Source organism: Mandrillus leucophaeus, unplaced genomic scaffold (genome assembly GCF_000951045.1).
Source record: "Mandrillus leucophaeus isolate KB7577 unplaced genomic scaffold, Mleu.le_1.0 Scaffold206, whole genome shotgun sequence".
In the NCBI taxonomy this organism is placed as follows: domain Eukaryota; kingdom Metazoa; phylum Chordata; class Mammalia; order Primates; family Cercopithecidae; genus Mandrillus; species Mandrillus leucophaeus.
The window spans coordinates 1,950,052-1,973,195 of NW_012102099.1; the positions used below are offsets into that span (position 1 = coordinate 1,950,052).

The 23,144-nt window shown below is 42.1% G+C and overlaps 1 protein-coding gene and 1 pseudogene across 2 annotated transcripts in view; both read right to left on the bottom strand.

The window, feature by feature from the left end:
• Window positions 1-10,990: 10,990 nt before the first annotated feature.
• Window positions 10,991-18,209, bottom strand: DEFB123 (defensin, beta 123). The gene is made up of 2 exons (XM_011979817.1): window positions 17,972-18,209; window positions 10,991-11,220 (listed from the first exon to the last, which is right to left on the bottom strand). Exons 1-2 carry the CDS (start codon window positions 18,027-18,029, stop codon window positions 11,075-11,077), a joined length of 204 nt encoding a protein of 67 aa, XP_011835207.1. The 5' UTR covers window positions 18,030-18,209; the 3' UTR covers window positions 10,991-11,074.
• A 2,411-nt stretch (window positions 18,210-20,620) lies between these two features.
• LOC105539550 overlaps window positions 20,621-23,144 on the bottom strand; it is an 8,975-nt pseudogene continuing 6,451 nt past the window's right edge. Inside the window, exons 2-3 of the transcript XR_001006063.1 lie at window positions 21,355-22,103; window positions 20,621-21,055 (exon numbers count right to left, since the gene is read on the bottom strand). The product of XR_001006063.1 is annotated as a regulator of nonsense transcripts 3B-like (transcript). The remainder of the gene's footprint in view (window positions 21,056-21,354; window positions 22,104-23,144) is intronic.

A 23,144-nucleotide genomic window follows, 5' to 3' on the forward strand; every position in this document is an offset into this window, starting at 1 on the left:
AAAAAAAAAAAAAAACACCGAAAACAAAAAACAACAAAAAAACATGGGGTCTTTCTATGTTTCCCAGGCTGGTCTTGAACTTCTGGGCTCAAGTGATCCTCCTGCCTTGGCCTCCCAAAGTGCTGGGATCACAGGTGTGAGCCGCCACAGCCAGCCTATCTTTGCCTTTTCTATAAAGTAACTAAGACTCTATAAGGCAACTAAGAAAGTTGCCTAGGTCATACACCTAGGAAGTGGTGGAGATGGAACTCTACCCTGATCCTCTGTCACCTGATTTTGTTTCCCAGAGTCAGTCTTTTTTTGGAGACAGTCTTGCTCTGTTGCCCAGGCTGGAATGCAGTGGTGCAATCATGGCTCACTGCAGCTTTGGACTCCCTGGCTCAAGGAGTCCTCCCACCTCAGCCTTCCCAGTAGCTGGGACAGTAAGCATGTACCACCATGCCTGGCTAATTTTTGTATTTTTTGTAGACACAAAGTCTTGCTATGTTGCCCAGGCTGGTCTTGAATTCCTGGCCTCAAGCAATCCTCCTGCCTCGGCCTCCCAAAGTGTTGGGATTACAGGCATGAGCCACTGTGCCAGACTCGAGAGTCATTCTTACTTGTACTTTAAAAATAATATTTTTTTTCTAATTGTAAAAATAATACATGTTCATTGGAAAACATGTAAACAGAGAAGCACAAATAAGAAAACTAAAATCATTAGTATTTTCACTGTACAGAAATACCCAGCAATAGGCCGGCTGTTGTGGCTCACTTCTATAATCCCAGCACTTTGGGAGGCCGAGGCAGGCAGATCACTTGAGGTCAGGAGTTCAAGACCAGCCTAGCCAACATGATGAAACCCTGCCTCTACTAAAAATACAAAATTAGCTGGCATGGTGGCGCACGCCTATAATCCTAGCTACTCGGGAGGCTGAGGCAGGAGAATCACTTGAACCCATGAGATGGAGGTTGCAGTGAGCCAAGATCACACCACTGCATTCTAGCCTGGACAACAGAGCAAGACTCTGTCTCAAAAAAAAAAAGAAAAGAAATACCCAGAAATAAAGAAAAATGTAAAATGTGACAAAAATAAAATGGAATCAAGCTGTAGATATTTTGTATCCTGGTTTTTTTCACTGATCAATATATCATAAAAATTTATGTATGTGCTTAGTCTTCCAAAACAATATTTTTAGCACTGAAATTCCTCCTGAAAAATTTTAGGTCACTTCTAGTTTTTATAACTTGAGTAGTACGTTTAAAATAAGTATGGAGGCCAGGCGTGGTGGCTCACACCTGTAATCCCAGCACTTTAGGAGGCTGAGGCAGGTGGATCGTCTGAGGTCCGGAGTTCAAGACAAGCCTGGCTAACATGGTGAAACCCCGTCTCTACTAAAAACACAAAAAACAGCCGGGCATGGTGGTGTGCGCCTGTAATCCCAGCTACTCGGGAGGCTGAGGCAGGAGAATCGGTTGAACCTGGGAGGTGGAGGTTGCAGTGAACTGAGATTGTGCCACTGCACTCCAGCCTGGGTGACAGAGTGAGACTCCATCTCAAAAAATAAAAAATAAAACAAAATAAAATAAATAAAATACAGTGTCAAAAACTAAGAAAGTATAGTATAGATAAGCCTCAAAATCTTCACCTGTCTTTTATAATTCCTGTTAGTATTTTGGTGTATATATATAAAAAAAAGTAAATATATAAATATATAAAATATATGCAAATACATATAAATATATGTAAATATATGTAAATACATATATATGTAAATACATATAAATATATATGTAAATATATAAAAAAATATATATTTGAAGGCATTTTCACACACATCAGAGACTCTTCTACGAGAGGGACTTCTGCTGATCAGGTGGACACCTTTGGGGTCACAGGGAAGGAAAATAACAAGGAGGTTACAACAATGGATGGATACTGTAGGTGGTTCAGGGTAGACCTGGGTGTCTGACTTCTATCCCCACTCCCTTCTTTCAATGGCAGAGTGTTCAGTGGAATTGTTTATTATTCTGCTAGGGCTAGGTTTAAGTCTGAGAGCCAGGTGACAATCGCACATGACTTAAATTATCCTTGAAAACTGCTCAGGAAGGCACCTTTTTGGAGACAGACATACACAGCAAGTTTTCCTCCATTGATGGAACATATCACATTTCTCTGACCGTGCATTAAAGGAAGTGGTTGGTTATGTTTAGGCACCATTTTTTTTTGGTGAAAAATAAATATCTTTCCATAGTGGAATCACGCAGTGCAATGTGATGTCTTCACTGCCAGAAGCTTTCCCTGCACAGGAAATAATCCATTTCCCATCTCCCACTCATTCAGACACTGGCTCAAGGAGGGATTTTTCTGGCTTATTTGGACTGTTATTGTGCATATTTGCAAAACATATATCTGACAAAAGACTCATATCCACAATATATAAATAACTCCTACAAATAAATAAGAAAAGAGAAAAAACAACTCAATAACAGAATGGGCAAATATTTAAACGACATTTTACAAATGAAAATATGTAAGCGGCCAATAAGTTTGTGAAAAGATGTTCAATATCATTAGTATATCAGGAGAATGCAAAATAAAATCACAATGAGATACTACCATACACACTCACTAGAATAATTAAAGTGAAAAAGACTGACCATAGCAAGGTTGGTAAGGATATGGGGCAACTGGAATGCTGATACATTGCTGGTGGGACTGTAACATGGAGAATCACTCTGCAACTGGAAAAACAGGTGCATAATTACTTATAAAATTAAATAGACATATGTTGGCTGGGCAGGGTGGCTCATGCCTGTAATCCCAGCACTCTGGGGGCAGAGACGGGCAGATCACTCGAGGTTAGGCGTTTGAGACCAGCCTGCAACATGGCGAAACCCCGTCTCTACTAAAACAATACCAAAATTAGCTGGGCGTGGTGGCGCGTGCCTCTAATTCCAGCTACTTGGGAGGCCGAGGCTGGGGAATTTGCTTGAATCCGGGAGGCGGAGGTTGCAGTGAGTCAAGATGGCGCCAGTGCACTCTAGCCTGGGCGACAGAGTGAGACTCCGTTTCAAACAAACAGACAAACAAACAAACAAACAAAATTAAATAGACATATATCTATACAAAGACTTCTCTATCCTTCCCTGTGACCCCAAAGGTGTTTGGGGTAGAGCTGTTTGTTGCAGCTTTATTTGTAATAACCCATAAATGGCAATAGCCCAAATGTTCAACAGGTAAATGGATAAGTTGAGTTATATCCATACAATAGGCTACTCAATAAATAGTGATAATTTACCAATACACACAACATAAATTAATTTCAAAAACACTATGTTAAGTGAAATAAGTCAGACACAAATACACGCTGAGTAATTCCATTTATATGATTTTTCAGACAGGCAAAACAAAGTTGATTTAAAAAGTAAGAAAAAAAAAGAAAAAACCCACCCCAAGTCTTATTTTCTTTAAATTTATCTTTTTTTCTGAGCACATGTAGTTGAGTCAGGGTAAACTATCTGTGCTTAGGATGCGGCTCCATTCGTGTCGTAAAGAGCTGGATGATCCAGAAGACTGGCGTAATGTTTTCAGGACTCTCTTAATGGCTAGATCAATGACTCTCAAGGGGAGATACTCCCCTCTAGCGGTTATTTTGGGAATTTGCTTTTTTTTTTTGGAGACGGAGTCTCGCTCGGTCGCCCGGGCTGGAGTGCAGTGGCGCGATCTCGGCTGACTGCAAGCTCCTCCTCCCGGGTTCACGCCATCCTCCTGCCTCAGCCTCCCGAGTAACGGCGTGACCCACCACGCCTGGCTACTTTTTTTTTTTTTTTTTAGTGGAGACGGGGTTTCACCGTGTTGGTCATGCTGGTCTCGAACTCCTGGGGTCAAGTGATTCGCCCCCCTCAGCCTCCCAAAGTGCTGGGATTACAGGCCTGAGCCACCGCGCCCGGCCAAGGCACAATTTTTAATGATATATCTCCAACATTTTGTACGTGTTCATTAATTTTGCTCCTTTCCTCCTAATTTGAACTCACGGTAGATTGGCTTAAGTGCAGTGAGCTCTTGGCCAAAACTAAGGTCTCTCTGATTTGGGCAGGCCTCGTGATTTCCATCCTTGTCCCAGCTGAAAATCAGCTGTTGATGATTTTCACCTATGCACCACTAGCATCGGCACTCTATTTTTCTGTTTTTCATTCATTCAACTTATATTTATTGAATACCTTTTATGTGCCAGGCATTATTCTAAATATGGAGGACTCAGCAGGGAGCAAAACAGATAAATCCCTACCTGTATGGAGCTTACATTCTAAGAATAAGCCCAATTTTGACTTTGGTCTCAGTATCCAGCCTTAGCTTCACCCTTTGGAAGGATGAATTGCCAGATAGCTACTTCAGAGTCACTTGTGGCACCGTGAACTTGTGTGTGTTCAATGATTTTGTAATTGCACGGTAAACCAGCATGTCCAATAAGCATAACACCTTTGGAACACAGCATTTGGATTTATCATTTACATATGAATATTCATTTTCACATGTAGTAAACACTTTAGATGTAACTTGGAATGAAATCTCATGCACTTTACATGTTTAAATTCATTAGTCATTTGAGATAGAAGTATATATTTATTACTGTAGGAATAAAATGTTGCAACAGTTAAAGACGATTGTGAAAGCTATCAGTGTTAGAAAAATAATTAAGAACTTTCAACAGTTCAACTTAGGAGAAAATATGAGTTAATTTAAATATTGAGACCTAAAATTTGTTGGCTTGATAACCTTCAGAATGTGATATCCAATCAATATTTGAAATATTTTGAATATTAACACTAGGCAAAATAATGGAGATTATATTATAGTTCAAATCTTTGTTAAGATACCATTCATCGAATTAAAAAAAAACAACAACTATTAAGAGGCCACACATGGCGGCTCACACCTGTAATCCCAGCACTTTGGAAGGCCGAGGTGCGTGGATGGCTTGTGCTCAGGAGTTCAAGACCAGTCTGGGCAACATGGTGAAACCCTGTCTACAAAAAACACTAAACTTAGCCAGGCAAGGCATAGTGTGCCTGTAGTACCAGCTACTTGGGAGGCTGAGGTGGGAAGATCGTTTGAGCCCTGAAGGTTGAGGCTGCTGTGAACTGAGATGGCGCCACTACACTCCAGCTTGTGTGACAAAGCGAGACCCTGTTTCAAAAAAAAAAAGTAGTTGCCTTTAGTTATTCTTTAGTTATTTAATTCCATTTAGGACATAAGCCTTTTAGGAAAAAATTATGGTTGAGAATTTCTCACACCTTGTAAGGATGAATTAAAAGCTAAGTGTGAATTTTGTCACCTCAAAATTTCACAGGTAGGAAAGACTCCAAAACCATGTACCATGACATCGATGATAAGTCACCTTCAATTTATACACACTGTTGGGTATAAAGTCAATGAAGAACAGAGGAAAGTGTTAGGGAAAAGTGAGGCACCCTAGGCATATTTTATTCTCACTAATTTTCAAAATCACAAATTTTATGAAGGCTAAAAAATTAAACAATGAAGTTTGCCAAATATTTTTTCTATAAACCACAACTAGTTTCACTAGTTGAAGATAGAATATTTTTGACATTTTTTCAAGGTGCAAATTCTAAATTTTTAAATTTGAAAGTTCTTTTTAGGTAGTATGTTTCTGAAATTCATTTTCTTTTAAATTATTTTTATTTTTAAATTTTTAGTTATTTATTTTTATCTTTTAATTTTGAATTTAATTAATTTATTCAGTTTTAGAGATGGGATCTTGAGATGTTGCTCAGGCTGGACTTGAACTCCTGGGCTCAAGTGATCCTCCTGCCTCAGCCTCCCAAGCAGCTTGAATTATAAGTGCACACCACCATGTCTGGCAATTTTAAAATTTTTATTAAAAATGAAAAAAAAATATTTATACATATTTATGGGGTACATGTGATATCTTGATACATACATATAATGTGTTATGGTCAAATAAGGGGATTTAGCATATTTATCACCTTTATTATTTCTTTGTATTGGGAATATGAAATTCTTTTGTTGTTTCCTTTTTTTTTCTTTTTCTGAGACAGGGCCTTATTCTGTCATCCAGGCAGCTGGAGTGCAGTGATGTGATTTCTGTTCACTGCAGCCTCAACCTACTGGGCTCAAACAATCCTCCTGCTTCAGCCTCCCAAGTAGCTGGGACCACAGGCACATGCCACCATGCCCAGGAAAATTTTTAATTTTTTTTTTTTTGGTAGAGATGAGGTCTCCCTTTGTTGCCTAGGCTGGTCTGGAACTCCTGGGCTCAGGAGACTCTCCTGCCTCAGCCCCCCAAAGTGCTGCAATTACAGGCATGAGCCACCACATGTGGCCAAATTCATTTTTTTGAGTTAACATTCTTCCGTGACTGAAAAAGTTAGTGGATATTGAAACAGCATTTATTTAGTACAGCAAATAACATCTATTTAGTACAGCATCTATTTAGTACAGCAACTCCTTCGCTTCAAGACCAGCCTGGGCAACATAAAGAGACCTCATCTCTATTAAAAAAAAACATTAGCCAGGCATGGTGGCACATGCCTGTGGTCCCAGCTACTTTGAAGGCTGAAGTAGGAGGACTGCTTGAGCCCAAGAGGTTGAAGCCACAATGAACTGAGATGAGCAGGACAGTGACTGCAGGCATAATTGTTCCTGCATTCTAATATTAAACCTTTAAAACGTGACTTCTAGAATTTGTAATAATTAATACTGATGATTACTTTTTTGGGATGTTACTTCAGATTTATACTTACATCTCAGAAGTTAAATGGTGTGCCAGTGTGGCCTCAAACCCAGCCTATATTCAGCTCTGTGTTGCTGGGGCTGGGAGTCTGATATTACAATTTCCCAGACTCCTTCACCAGGTGGCTTCCTGCTAAGAGTTTGCTAATTGGAGACAATGATGGGAGTCTGGAAAGTGGGAGGCGAGGAGAGAAGGCATTCACTCTCTGCTTTGGATTCCATCTGTATCCTCCCAGCAGCTTAGGTAGTTATGGGTTCATTGCCAGTACTGCAATGTCCTTCAGAGGCACCAGCTCCAGTCATAAGGTACCCCCCTCCCCAAGCACTAAACTGGCACATAGGTACTCAGTAAATTTCTAGTTGAATAAACAAATGAATACATATATATTCATATATATATATATATTCATCTGGGAAGGCAATATATATTTATTGAATATAAATGAATAAATCATGTCCCATGTACTGTATCAGTCATGATCTAGCTAGGAAACAAAAGCCATACTAGGTATTTCAAGGGAGGGAATTTTACACAAGGAACCCCAAATTTATTTGGGAAACTGGATCCTCAGGTATGAGCCACTGCACCCAGCCTGTAATCCTTTCATAATACTGCTTTGTGTTTTCCCTCCACATACTGTCCCAAGCACTGATGAACTCTCACTGCACTGATGAACTCTACTGTAGATTAGTTTACATTTTCTAGAATGTTTAAGGAATGGAATTATACTGTCTGTACTCCTTTTTTATTCTCCTGCCACAGCCTCCTTAGTAGCTGGGCTTACAGGTCTGTGCCACCATGGCCAGCTAATTTTTGTATTATTAGTAGAGACGAGGTTTCATCATGTTGGCCAGGCTGATCTCAAACTCCTAACCTCAGGTGATCCGCCTGCCTCGGCCTCGCAAAGTGCTGGAATTACAGACTTGAGCCACCATGCCCGGCAGGTTTGATTTTCTTTGTGTCTATGCTGCTTTGGAGTTCACTGAACTTCTTGTGGATTGATGTCTTTTAACAATTTTGGAAAAATTTCAGCCATTATATTTTAAAAATATTTCTTCTTCCTCATTCACTTCTTTAATTTTTTTTTTTTTTTTTGATAGAGACGGGTGGGGGTTGGGCATGGCGGCTCATTCCTATAATCCCAGCATTTTAGGAGGCTGAGGCAGGCCAAATTACTTGAGCCCAGGAGTTCACGACCGACATAGTGAGACCCCACCTCGAAAAAAAAAAAATAGAGAGGGGGGAGTCTCATTATGATGTCCAAGCTGGTCTTGAACTCTTGGACTCATGTGATCCTCCTGCCTCAGTCTCCCAAAGTGCTGAGATTACATGTGTGAGCCACTGTGCCTGGTCTCCCATCTCTTCTTCTGGGATTTAATTATATACATGTTAGATCATTTGATATTGTCCCATAAGTCTCTCATGCTCTGTTATGCTTCTTTTGCATTTTTTCTCTCTGTGCTTTGGTTTGTATATTTTCTAATCTGTCTCTGAGTTCACTGATTCATTCTTCTACAATGCCCTGTCTTCTGCTGTTAAACCCATCCAATAGATTCCTTTTTTTAAAGAGGTGGGGTCTCGCTATGTTACTCAGGCTGGAGTGCACATGTGGCTATTCACAGCCATGATCACAGCATACTACAGACTTAAACTCCTGGGCATAAGTGATCCTTCTGCCTCAGCCTACCAAGTAGCTGGGACTACAGGCATGTGCCACCATGCCTGGCTTACCATCCAATACATTCTTAATTTTAGTATGTCTCAGTTTAGAAGGCCCAATTTATTCTTAGAGTTTCCATCATGCTCTTAGTATTCATGCCCTTATGTAGTCCTCTTTCACAGTGACTAGCATATGACTTGCCAGTGGGACTTCAGCAAATGTAATACAAACAGAAATCTGAGAAATGCCAGATGTTGAGGTTTACCCATATATGTCAGAAAACGTATTTAAGAGAACTCTAGAGATGAAAATAGGTGTTATTTTTTCCCTAAGGGAGAGCATATCCTTTCTTCTGTTAGGCAGTTAGGACTGTTGTTAATATACCTCTGCAAGGCCAGGAGTGGTGGCTCATTCCTGTATTCCTAGCACTTTGGGAGGCTCTTGGCCCCAGCTATCATGGAAGAAGCCAAGGTTAACTTCTTTGAGGTGGAGAGGCTATGTGAAGAGAGATGTAGTAACATGAATGACCTCTTGAGAATATCAGAAGAACCACTTAATCAATGCGCTGAATTGTGAAAAATGACGAATAGTTGTTATTTTAGTCTACTAAGTTCTGGAGTGGTTTTGTAATGCAGGAGGGGAAAATAATACACTATTTGTCTGTGTATTTAGATTCTTCATCCTTTCATTCATTTTATCAATATTTTCTTCTAATTTCTTTAACATATTTATAACAGTTATTTTAAGGTTGTCTGTTAATTCCAACAACTACTCCATCTGTATTAGTTCGTTCTCATACTGGTATTAAAAAAAAACCCTGAGACCAGGTAATTTATAAAGAAAAGAGGTTTAGGCCAGGCATGGTGGCCCACGCCTGTAATTCTAGCACTTTGGGAAGTCGAGGAGGGTGGATCACCTGAGGTAAGGAGTTCAAGACCAGCCTGGCCAACATGATGAAACCCTGTCTATACTAAAAATATGAAAATTAGTCAGGTGTGGTGGTGCACGCCTGTAATCCCAGCTACATGGGAGGCTGAGGAAGGAGAATCGCTTGAACCTGGGAGGTGGAGATTGCAGTGAGCCGAGATCACTCCACTGTACTCCAGCCTGGGCAACAGGAGTGAGACTTCATCTCAAAAAAAAAAAAAAAAAAAAAGAAAAGAGGTTTAATTGACTCATGGCACAAGGAGCATGAAGGCTTCTGAGGAGGCCTCAGGAAACTTTTGAGCATGGCAGAAGGTGAAGGAGAAGCAAGCCTGTCTTACATGGTCAGAGCAGGGGGAAGTGAAGAGCGAGGTGGTGCCACATACTTTTAAACAACCAGATCTTGTGAGAACTCTATCACAAGAACAATACCAAAGGGACGGTGCTAAACCATTCATGAAGGATCCACCTCCATGATCCAATCACCTCTCACCAGGCCCCACCTTCAACACTGGGGATTACAATTCAACATGAAATTTGGGTGGGGACACAGATCCAAGCCGTATCACCATCTTTGGGTCTGCTTCTAATTGATTATTTTTATTCTTGATTATGGGCCATATTTTCCTGCTTCTGTGCATGTCTTATAATGTTAAAATTGTATATTTGTCAGAAATTGTATTCAAGAGAACTATAGAGACTAGAATAGGTGTTATTTTTTCCCTAAGGGAGAGCATGTCCTTTCTTCTGTTAGACAGTTAGGACTGTTGTTAATATATCTCTGCAAAGCCCCATGGGAATGGTGGCTCATTCCTGTATTCCTAGCACTTTGGGAGACTAAGGCGGGCCAGGAGTTCAAAACCAGGCTGGGTAAAAAAGCGAGACCTCATCTCTATAAAAAAAAAATTAGAACAAAATACCTCTGCAAACCAAGACGACAAAGTGTTCTTATTTCTTGTGGTGCAAGGTAAGTTGTGGGATTTCAAAGTAATGACTTATTAGATGACAATGAAGGTATAGAGAGTAATTATTACAGTTAATAATATAACCAAAGATAGTTTGTAAGGGGACAGTAGAATTACTGAGAACAAATTGCATGAATCTCTGAAAATGAGCATACTTATATTTTAAGCCTTCTACCTTAAAAAATTCTACACAAGAGCACATAAGCACATCTTTCGTTAGCTGCCAGAACAATTATGTCATTATATGTCATGGAGATTCCAGAAAATTCCACTATACACTTGTGAAAGAGAGAGCTTAAAAAAGTAAAAAATGTCGGGAGGCCGAGGTGGGCGGATCACAAGGTCAGGAGATCAGAAACATCCTGGCTAACACAATGAAACTCTGTCTCTACTAAAAATGCAAATAGCCGGGCGTGGTGGCGGGCGCCTGTAGTCCCAGCTACTGGGGAGGCTGAGGTAGGAGAATGGCGTGAACCCGGGAGGCGGAGCTTGCAGTGAGCCGAGATCGCGCCACTGCACTCCAGCCTGGGCGAGACTTTGAGATGGAGCGAGACTCCATCTCAAAAAAAAAAAAAAAAAAGTAAAAAATGTCTTATTTATTGTGAAAACAGTTTTGACATTCCAAACCACCCGAAAGGCACTCCTGAGAGCTGCTGGGCTTCACTAACAGGCAAACGCAGGGATCAGCCAGAGGTGTTTATTGATAGAGTGTGGGAATCCACTGGGTAACTTCATCTGCATTTTCACGGCTTCAGGCTTCAAGGCACTTAAAATGGCCACCACTTTTCTTTTGGCTGGTACTTGGGCTTCACGCAGCACATTTTATTATTTAGGCAGTAAACATAGACTCTTTCCTTCTTGGAGCATCTGTGACGGCATTTGCCATAAAGATTCCAGCATCTTTGGGTGCCACCTGACACAAAGCAGAAAAAAGAAGGGAGACAGTGTCAGTCCTAAGAAGCAGGCTCTGGATTTGAAAGGTCTGTAAATGGATGGAAGCAGATGTGATAGAAGGTCCCTTGTTTCCCTTGCTTTTGACCCTTTTCACCTATCACTGTTTTTCTTTTACTCTCTTTTTTTGCTCCCCACCTTTGACTGACAGAGTGACCTTGGTGTACATCAGCTGAATAAAGGCTTTATGTGAGTGGTGTTTTTTTTTTTTTTTTTTTTGACGAGTCTTGCTCTGTCACCCAGGCTGGAGTACAGTGGAATGATTTTGGCTCATTGCAACCTCCTCGTCCCAGGTTCAAGGGACTCTCCCACCTCGGTTTCCCTGAGGAGCTAGGACCACAGACATGTGCCACCATGCTTGGCTCACCCTCTAGTCTTTAAGTACCTTTCTGTGCATGTGCAGGAGGAAACTACCAAAGGCCTGGGGGAAAAATAGCAAACAACAAAAAGAAGCAAGCAAAACAATTCCCAATGATTGCACAGGTCTGGAAATAGCTTGTGCTTCCACCTGCCTGAGTGGAAAGACCCTGTAAAATTTGCAGCATTTGGTACTCGGAAGGCTATTGCCTTACTAGAGGGGGCTAAATTAACCCTAGACTAAAGAATACCCTGTACCTATCCTAACGAAGCTTAAAAGTCAGTCTCGAAAATATTCATCTGATTCCCACTAACTTAACTGCATGCCAGAAAAATATCTAACACTCTTTAAAGGAGTATAACAAAATACAGAAACCGAAAGTGTAAAAATATTTTTCAGGCATACCAAAAAAAAAAAAAAAAAAGCAAGAAAATATGAGCCATAATCAGGAAAAAAACAAATCAACCAACACAGAAATGACAATGATGATGAAACTAGCAGACAAGGATGATAAAACAGCTATGATAAATATGCTCCAAGTAGTAAAAAAGGTAGAGGAAGCCATGAACATGATGAGAAGAAATAAAGATGTAAAAAATGTTCATGGCTGGGCTCAGTGGATTAAGCCTGTAATCCCAGAACTTTGGGAGGCTGAGGCCGGTGAATCACCTGAGGTCAGGAGTTTGAGACCAGCCTGACCAACATGGAGAAACCCTGTCTCTACTAAAAATACAAAAAAATTAGCTGGGCGTGGTGGCACATGCCTGTAATCCCAGCTACTCAGGAGGCTGAGGCAGGAGAATAGCTTGAACTCAGGAGGTGGAGGTTGCAGTGAGCCGAGATCGTGCCATTGCACTTCAGCCTGGGCAACAAGAGTGAAACTCTGTCTCAACAAACAAACAAACAAAAAACATGTATATGTATATATTCACAAGGAATACTTGAGATGAAACATTAAATATTAAATGAAAAACATACTTAGTAAGATTAATAGCAGGTTAGACTGAAGAAGAAAAGATAAACGAACTTGAAGACATAGCAGCAACAGAAATCATCCAAAATGAAACACGGAGAGAAAAAAGATAGGAGGATAAAAGAGCAGAGTGTCAGTGACCTATGGGACAATAACAAGTAGTGTAACATGCATGTAATTGGGATACCAAAAGGAGAGGAGAGGGGAGAGGCATAAAAAGTATTTGAAGAAATAATGGCTGAAAAATTTCAAGTTTGATGAAAACTCTAAGCCCATTAGAACCATGACCCTCGGTGAACTACGAGCTGAATAAAACCAAAAGAGAAGCATACAAATAATCAAATTGCAAAATCATATGAAAGAAAGAAATCTTAAGCCAGAAGAAAAGACACATTTTGTACACAGGAGAAAATATAAAAATACTAGAAGAGGCTGGGTGTGGTGGCTCACACTTGAAATCCTGGCACTTTGGGAGGCTGAGGTGGGAGGATCACTTGAGCCCAAGAGTTTGAGACTAGCCTAGGTGAGACCCTGTCTCTCCAAAAAAATAGAAAAATTAGCCAGGTATGTTGGTGTGCACCTGTAGTCCAGGCTACTAGGGAGGCTGAGGTGGGAGGATCACTTGAGCCTGGGAGGTCGAGGCTGAAGTGAGCTGTGGTCACGCCACTGCACTCTAGCCTAGGTGACACAGTGACACCGTCTCAAGAAAAAACACCAACAACCCAGAAGAATTATTGTCAGAAACTGCACACTAGAAGATGGTAGAGAGAGATCTTTAAAGTAATAAAAGGAAAAAGTTAGCCCAGAATTCTTTACAGAGTAAAAATATTCTAAAAGTGGAGAAATAAAGACTTTTTCAGGTATTTGAAAATGGAGAAAATTGATCACTGAAAGCTCTCCTCTTTCCTGCTTCTCTTGTTCACCCCTCCCACTCCTCCTCACAAACCTCTGGATACAGATGCCAATTTGCAGAAAATGCACAGGTCAGAGGAACACGTTGAATTTTACCTTGAGTATGCAATCAGCAAAATTTATATTGTGGAAAGTTATAGATCAAATGACTTATGTATGTTTCCACAGATAACTTGTAAAGATAAGAAGAGGATGAATATGGAACCAGTAAATTAAAAAATTCAAGGAATCTAAAGAGATATCAGATTTTAACAGTATAAATAGGGTGTCTAGGGATGCACCCCTAGCAATGAGACTGTAAAGGAATGCAGAGAACTGATTGCTATAAAAGTCAGGAGAGTGTTTAATTTGGAGGATGAAGACAATTGTGATGGATGCAATAGGTGGAGACATTTTTGGGCTGACTGTCAATACTCTGTTCATTGACCTGCATGGTGGTTACAAGGATGTGCACTTATAACCTCCATTAAGCTGCACACTTGTATTATGTGGTGTGCAGTACCTGTGATTCTGTGTTTTAGTTTGCAAAAAGATAAGGAAAAAGCGAGCATTTAACAACAAAATCTCAATTTTTAATTTAAGAGTGTCAAGAGGAACTATTGGTGAGTGAGGGGAATGACATTCATACACTTTTTTTAGCATCTGTGGAGGCTACTGAGCAATAACTTACACATTTTAAAGCTATACACAGTCTTTACCTAGCAATTCCTTTCCAGATGTCTACACCAGGGAAATACTCACATGTATAGACTAAGAGGACTATACATTGGCGATAAAACTATACATGAGTGAGACACCTACCCTCAGAGAACTTCCAGTCAAATCAGGGGAGAAAGAGCCATTAAAAAATAGATACCCAGATATTTGATTAACTAGAATCTGGTGAAAATTATAAAGAAAGAACTCAGGGTGCTGTGAGGATGTATAATGGAAGGGCAGGTGTGCCACCTAAATCTCATCTCTGCTGGGTTTCTGGGCTTTACATATGTCTCCTGAATTCCCACAATTAACCTAATGGTGAGTATGACAATATTTTGAAAATATTAAAGTGATACATATTTCAATCCCCTTTAATCATAAGATCCATTGATTGTCATAAAGCAGAATTGGGCAGAGTTTCTGGGTTTTGGGGGAATGGTGAACAACAGAACAACAAACTCATTGCTCAGCTTAAATGAGATAAGGGTTGTGCATAGAAAGACGATTTTAAGGACCAATATTTATCAAGGAAGTTCAGGGATTTCCAAATTTCAAAGAGCTCCTTTATACATTATTAGGTGAACCTGGCGGGTTCAGGCAATACCACTTCACCATAAGCTATAGGAGGCTAAAGCTGAGGGTCAGGCTAAAGTAGCTCCCATTTAACCTCTGTCACCACTACCATACCCAATGGGAAGTAGAGGGGAAATACTCTACCCATAATTTCCAGGGAAGCTGGAAGTTTAAATCCAGCTCCTGCAGCAGCAGCACTGGGCCTGAGAGCCCTTCTAGAACCCATGCCTCATTCTGTCAGCCGGATGGTGGACGCACCAACAAGCTAGGGACAAAGGCCTTTCATGTGTCTCCCGCTAGCCATCTACTGGTTGACCTGAACACTCAGGAAGTAGAGATAATTAATGTGAGAAAGGTAGGGGCAAGAGAGTCTCTTGTTATGAATGCCCAGATTGGTTGGAAAAAATTGCCAATGCAGAGGACACTTATTCTTTGCCTCTTAGAGCATATCTCAGGGAAACTGGTAGCTCTTTAGAGAAATTCTTGTCTTTAGCATGGATACAGCACCGCATGGTGCTACTTGAAGGGGGACTAGAAATGGCTGAGGGAAGTGACTGAACATCGCTCTCAGCTCTCTGTTGAATAAAATAGACCCAGAAGGTCCCCAAGTTCCCTTATCTCTGGTTGAGATAGGAAAACCAGTAAGGGACCTGCCAGGAGTACACCCCTAGTGCAGAAGGCAGTAAGGGAGGGTGTGAACAGCCTTAACTTGAGGACCAGATGGAAGATCTGGCTGAGATGAAGGGTCGAGTCAGTGGGGACCCCAAAAGGGCTAAGAGATTTCATCAGTCATGAAATTCAGTAGTAAGTGCTAGCGGGACACTCACTGACCACATCCAATGAGGGACGTGATCCCAGAAGTCAGTAAGGGTCCAGCACAGGACCCGACACCACCTCCTTATGTTCCTGTCCCAGGGCCCTTGCATTTGCTGTTTTCCCCAACTTGAATTTCCTTCCCTACATATCCACATGGCTCACCCCAGTTGTTCCCTCAGCTCACAGTAAGACATTCCATGAGCACCCTCTTAAAAATGGCAATGACCGGGCATGGTGGCTCAAGCCTATAATCCCAGCACTTTGGGAGGCTGAGGCAAGCAGATTGCTTGAGGTCAGGGGTTTAAGACCAGCCTGGGCAACATGGCCAAACCCTATCTCTACTAAAAATACAAAAATTTGCTAGGCATGGTTGCATGCGCCTGTAATCCCAGTTACTCAGGAGGCTGAGACATGAAAATTACTGGAATCCAGGAGGTGAAGGTTGCAGTGAGCTAAGATCGTGCCACTATACTCCAGCCTGGGTGACACAGCGAGACTCTGTCTCTAAAAAAACAAAACAAAACAAAACAAAACAAAACGCAAATCACCTTCCCCTTCCCCTGGTGTTCGCTATTTCCTTTCCTGCCTATTCTGCTCACTGTACTCATCATCTGACATACCATATGTTTCATTTATTTTTCAAACTCTTTGGGTCCTCTAGTAGAAGGTAAGCTCCAAGAGGACAGAGATTTTGCTTATCTTGTTTTGTTTTATTCACTGCTCTACCTCTAGCACCCATCACAGTGCTTGGAACAAGAAATCCATTCAACTATATTTACTGAATGAAGCAATTAATTATTTGATGACATATCAAGTTAGTTTTCCCTATAACCAGATACTATCCCAGGAAAGAGAAGGGGTGATGGAAGAAAGATACATGCTGAAAGACTCAACACTTATTCAAAAGAGATTGAATTAGCTTAGAAATCATTTTAAAGCAGAAAAGATAAATAACGAACTGCTGAGTTCAGGCCCCGCCCTTAGGTGCCTTGTCACCCTGGGTTGTAAGTGCTATTTAACTGTCTCCCCTAGTTTGCTCCCCTGGTGTCATGTCATTTATCTCTGTAGTCCTGCTCCTCCCACCACAAACACCCACAGTCAGAATGGAAGTTCCTGGGAAAGTTTGGTGAGTTATGGAAAATAAAGAAGACGTATTTCTTTTGCAGACTAAAATTTCAGTGTGTTCAGTGTTGTTCCCTCAACCTGACATTATTACACACTTGATGTTATTGCAGTTTGAGAAATGCGGAAATTGATACTTTGACCAGCTGAGCTTCTTGTTGGGGGTCACAGAGTCAGAAAATGATGGGGCAGGTTTTAACCCGGGATCTGGGCTTGCCTCTCTACTCCAGGTGAGTGGTGTTTTAGGGCCTCAGGAAGACACAAGGACTGAGGTCAGCTTGTTTAGGAAAGTCACATGTTTCTGACTCTAGAGAGGTTAGCCGACAGCCTCAGGGTGGGTGGAAACTTCTGCCAGATGAGCAGGAAGGGGTAGGTGGCTCATGCTGGAATTGGTGGGTGGTAGGTCTGACCAGGGTCCTTCTCTGTTTAAACCTTCCCATGGGTGCCTCACCTGGCATTCGAGGCCCACTGAGACCTGGAGCTTGAATGCTTCCTCAGCTTTACCCCCGCCTCTCTCCTAACCCACCCCTCCATGTTATGTAGGTCCCTGAGGCTCCCATGCTCTCTCCCGCATCCAGACCTTTGCGTAGGCTGACCTCTCTGCCTGGGACCCCCTTCTGCTTTCTCCTCTTCTTCCTTTTCTATTTTTGACTCACTTTTTAGGACTCAGGATATCCCTCCAGGAGGACTCTCCTTTCCCTCAGCCTGGGCTGGACCATGTGTGCCCAGCCCCCTGGTTTCCCACTGTCACAGCCATGTCACCCTGGGTTGTAAATGCTATTTAACTGTCTCCCCCAGTTAGCTCCCCTGGCGCCATGTCATTTTTCTCCATGGTCCTAGCTTCCAGTGCAGTCTGGCACAGAGACAGCTACAGTACAAATGAGTTTTCTCTGCCATTAAGGTGGCTGTGATCTTCACAAAGCTTCATTCATTCTGGGCAATATTTTGCAAAAGGGCCAGACCTGCCTCTCCTCTTTCCCGCTTCTCTTGCTCACCCCTCCCACTCCTCCTCACACACTAGGCCACCCCCACATGCTCCCTGGAGCTGGGCAGGAAGAGGAGGGATGGAGCGGCTGAGAGCGCAGTTCTGGATGTCGTAGTTGGCATCTATCACCTGGCACCTGCTGCTGGTGAGGCGCCTCCTGCCTCCTATACGTGGTGCCAGATGGCAAGCTGCAGCCCATCCTTCTAACCCTTGGGATTCCCTGACCAGGCCTTAGTCTGCAAGCCCTGCCCCTTCCTCGAGGAGGTCCAGGTTACCTGGAGTCAGCTGGGATAAGAGCAGCAGCACAGTCAAAGTCAGCAAAAGGAGCTTCATGGCTAAGGCAGCCCAAAGTGAAGCTGCAAGTCCGATGCCACGGCTGAGCTAATGGGAGAGGGGGAGTGCCTGGCCTGTGGCTCACGCTCCCTCAGCTGCCCACGGGTACAGCCCTCACACTCTGACTGGACACGCCTCTCCTTGTCATTTAGGTCAGCAGGGAGAGATCAGCCAACAAGGTCCAGGGCCCAAGACTTTAATACCTCCCATCCTTCCAGCCAGCTCCAAACTGCCTGAACCCAGTGACCAGCAGGAGGTGCCACAAACACCGGCTCCAGAAGGTCCGGGAAGAGGGAGATGAAGTTCCCAGCACCAGCCTGTCTGTCACAGCCCCCTGCTGGGTTCTAACATGCGGTGGACCTGCCCTAGGGCCATCCTTCCCCTTCCTCAGAGATCTAAGAACCAACCTCTCAGAATCCCTCTTCTGAACTCGGGTTTTGAAAACTCATTCTTGGTGGGGCACGGTGGCTCATGCCTGTAATCCCAGCAGTTTGGGAGGCCAAGGTGGGTGGATCACTTGAGGTCAGGAGTTCGAGACCAGCCTGGCCAACATGGTGAAACCCCGTCTCTACTAAAAATACAAAAATTAGCCAGGCATGGTGGTGCACGCCTAATCCCAGCTACTCGGGAGGCTGACGCAGGAGAATCTCTTGAACCTGGGGAGGCTGCAGTGAGCCGAGATCACTCCACTGCACTCCAGACTGGGCGACAGAGTGAGACTTCTCTTCTCATTGTATTTTGATTTTTTTTTAAATTATAGCAACTTAACCCATGCTCTACTTGGTTTTTATAATATTAAGTGATGCAACTAGTAGAAAAGAAAGCTAAATTGGGGAATCTTTAGTGGAGTCCCCTCTGTGTAAATCTTTGACTTCAAAGGGCTATGACATCAGTGTGAAGGTGAATTAGAAATAAGGATACATGCCCCATTGAGAGAATCATAGAGAAAATGGCCTATCTTGAGTCTCAACACTGAATGGAGATGGGGAAAGTACTTGTAAATATAATTAAACCTTCACATGGGCTTGCGGACAAAATTCACACTACCTAGATGATGCCCAAACCTTTTTTTTTTGAGACGGAGTGTCGCTCTGTCGCCCAGTCTGGAGTGCAGTGGTGCCATCTCGGCTCACTGAAACCTCTGCCTCCTGGGTTCAAGCGATTCTCCTGCCTCAGCCTTCTGAGTAGCTGTGATCATAGGCATGCGCCACCATGCCTGGCTAATTTGTGTATTTTTTTGTAGAGACGGGGTTTTGCCATGTTGGCCAGGCTGGTGTTGAACTTCTGACCTCAGGTGATCTGCCTGCTTTGGCCTCCCAAAGTGCTAGGATTATAGGTGTGAGTCACCGCACCTGCCCTTTTATTTATTTATTTATTTTTGAATGCTGTTACTATTTATTGACATCAAAACAAAACAAGCTAAAACTAAAAGTTGCTATTTATTTATTTATTTATTTATTTTAGATGGAGTTTTGCTCTTGTTGCCCAGGCTGGAGGGCAATGGCACCATCTCGGCTCACCGCAACCTCTGCCTCCCAGGTTCAAGTGATTCTCCTGCCTCAGCCTCCTGAGTAGCTAGGATTACAGGCATGTGCCACCATACCCAGCTAATTTTAATTTTACCCAGCTACTAAAAATAGAGACAGGTTTTCTTCATATTGGTCAGGCTGGTCTCGAACTCCGACTTCAGGTGATCCTCCCCCCTAGGCCTCACAAAGTGCTGGGATTACAGGCGTGAGCCACCGTGCCCAGCCCTAAAAGTTGCTATTTAACAGGAACAGACATTGGTGCACTTTCCTTCCTGGAGAAGAGATGCACTCAGATCATGAGATCTAAGATCAAACATGCACTGGATTGTCAAGAGTCAGACAAGGCCTACATTTTACCTCTTAATAGAAAAAATGCTGACAAGGCCTGCATTTTACCTCTTAATAGAAAAAATGCTGAAGACAAAATGAGATGTTTAAAATATTCTTTATGCTAAGCTCATGTAAGCAAACACAAAACTAGAACTAATCTTAAAACTTTAGGACACTGGATACAGAAGTAACATGACTATTTAAATTTTTGCATCAATGAAAGTTTGTTCTACCCTTCACTGTACTTGTACTAAAAGGACATGCTTGTTGCTTCTACACTACATAAAGTCAACAGTTATCATCAACAATGCAATAGAACTAGATTAGAACAAGACTTCAGAACGACTCTGTTCCACCCAAATTAAGAAAATTCAATTCAGGATGAACAACGGCTTTTAATTTTAGAACCAGCTCTTATTTTCCTCTCATGTGATACGTAATGGAGTCCTCACTTGACATTTTCCTCTGCAAATTGCAATGCATGTCCTCGCCATCACCTTTTTCTGACACTTTAATTTGTAGAAACTGCAAAAACAATGAAATTATACTTTCAATTCTGAACCTCCAGTCAGGTTCCTGCTTTGATATAAAAGTTACTCCTCTGCAGTGTACCCCACCAATACAGCGATCCCTTTTCTCTCTATTCCTTTGCCCTGAAGGAACTTCCCGATTGCTTAACATGCGCTCTTTGGCTGCCTAGACAGTCAGGACACCTAAGGCCATCTGGACTTATCACTCCTCTCCTCCTTCTTTTCTATGGCTAATATCACCTTCCTGCTTTTTTTCTATTGCTGAATTTCCAGACTCGGTGCTGTCATCAGGGCAGAGAGTTGATTTCAGCTTCGAGCTCCTGGTTGGTAAAGCTACATCGCTGGATCCTTGTTTCTTATGCAATCTCTCTTGACCACTTCTTTCTTTTCAGTTTTTTTCTGAACTGCCTATTGATTCTGCACTTTCAGCCTTCTTTCCTTTATCCCGAAGTACTTCTTTCTCTTTTTTCATTTCTTCTTTTCTCTTAAAAGTCTTCTCTTTCTCATAGCGTTCCTTCTGCCTACGGCACTCTTCCTCTTACCGCTTCAGCCTCTCTCTCTCAAAGTATGCGCCCTGATCTCATTCATAATCCCGTCCCCCCTCCCTGTAGTCTCTGCTGCTCTCATCTTCAGGTCTCTTTGACTTTTCTTATCTATCTATTTATTTATTTATTTGTGACAGAGTCTTGCTCTGTGGTGCAGTGGTGCAATCTTGGCTCACTCTGCAACCTCTGCCTCCTGGGTTCAAGTAATTTTCTTGCCTCAGCCTCCCAAGTAGCTGGGATTACAGGTGCCCGCCACCATACCTGGCTAATTTTTGTATTTTTAGTAGAGACAGGGTTTTACCATGTTGGCCAGGCTGGTCTCGAACTTCTGACCTTAAGTGATCCGCCCACACTGGCCTCCCAAAGTGCTGGGATTACAGGCAGGAGCCACCTTGCCCAGCCCTGGCATTTCATCTTTAAATTTGCTATCAGAACGCTTGGGCAATGTCCAACTTTGCCCTCTGGTTCTTTCATCATTCAGATTCTCTTTGTCCAGTTTCTTGGCTTTGTCTCTTTTGTCCAATTCTTTTCCACCTCCTTTTTCTGGCTTCTTGAGTAGCTTAATCTTTGGTTCATCTTTTAACTTGTCCCTTTCTTAAATTCTGTCTATCTTCTTTAGCTTTTCTATATCTTTTCTTTTTCATTTCTCTTCTTTCCATTTCCTCCTCTCTTCTCGTTGTCTTTTTCTATTTCTTGCCTTCTTCTTTTCTCTTTTCTTCTCTCATTCTCTGCTTGTTTTTCAGGAAGCTCAGAAGTGGGGTTGTCTTTTTAGCTATTAATTCTCTATGTTTTGCTTCTATTTCCTCTAGCAGTGTCTCTGGAGTAGATGTTATTTTCTCATTATCTGTGGCACAACTTTCAAAAACTTTCTATATTCTGGATCATCATCAATAGTCCCAACTTTGGTATCTCTTTTCTTAGTCTTCTTTTTTGTAGGTTTTTGAAAAGGTGCAAATTCTACGATAGCAGGATATTCCTGATCTTTATTGTCAAGGAATACATAACCATCAAAGCAATCCCTGAACAAAATAATGTCCTCTTGGTTTTTAAAGTTGATGTGTGCTCTGGCATAGGATATGAGCTAGTATCATTCGAAAAAAGCTCAAAATAATCATGCTCAGGCACAGGTTGAAGATGTTCCTGTATTGGGGGAAATTCGACCCCTGATATTTCACATGGGTTCTTTTCTATTTTCCCAAGTGTTGGCTGGTATGAGAAGAGTACAAAAGAGAGAAATTTTAAAGCTGGGTGTCCGAAGGAGACATCACATGTTGGCAGGTTCCATGATGCCCCCTGAGCTGTAAAACCAGCAAGTTTTTATTAGCAATTTTCAAAAGGGAGGGAGTGTACGAATAGGGTGTGGGTCACAGAGATCACATGCTTCAAGGGCAGCAAAAGATCACAAGGCAGGAGGTCTTGGTGAGATCACAAGGTCAGGGCGAAACTAGAATCACTAATGAACTTCCATGTCCGGCTGTGCACGCATTGTCATTGATAAACAAGGTTCAAGAGCAGAGAACCAGTCTGACTGGAATTTGCCAGGCTGGAATTTCCTAATCCTAGCAAGCCTGGGGTTGCTGCAGGAGACTAGGGTGTGTTTCATCCCTATTTACATCTGCATAAGGCAGACACCCCCAGAGCGGCCACTCAGAGGCCTCCTCTGGGAATGCATTCTTTTCCCAGGGCTGTTAATTATTAATATTCCTTACTGGGGAAAGAATTCAGGGATATTTATCTTACCTGTTTTTGTTAATAAGAGAAATATGGCTCTATTCTGCCCCGCCCACAGGCAGTCACACTTTAAAAATTATCTCCCTTGTTCCCTGAAAATCGCTGTTATCCTGTTCTTAAGGTGCCCAGGTTTCATATTGTTCAAATACACATGCTCTACAAACAACTTGTGCAGTTAACACAATCATGACAGGCTCCTAAAGTGACCTTCATCCTCAGCTTATGAAGACGACAGGATTAAGAGATTAAAGACAGGCATAGGAAATCACAGGAGTATTGATTGGGGAATTGATAAATGTCCATGAAATCTTCACAATTTATGTTCAGAGATTGCAGTAAAGACTGGCGTAAGAAATTATAAAAGTATTAATTACTAAGAAATTATAAAAGTATTAATTAATAAATGTCCATGAAATCTTCACAATTTATGTTTTTTTGCTGCGGCTTCAG

Coding starts and splice junctions, on each gene's coding strand:
- DEFB123 (XM_011979817.1), bottom strand. CDS start 18,029: ATGAAGCTCCTTTTGCTGACTTTGACTGTGCTGCTGCTCTTATCCCAG. Junction 11,221..17,971: donor CTTATCCCAGCTGACTCCAG/GTAACCTGGACC, acceptor GCTTTGTGTCAG/GTGGCACCCAAAGATGCTGG.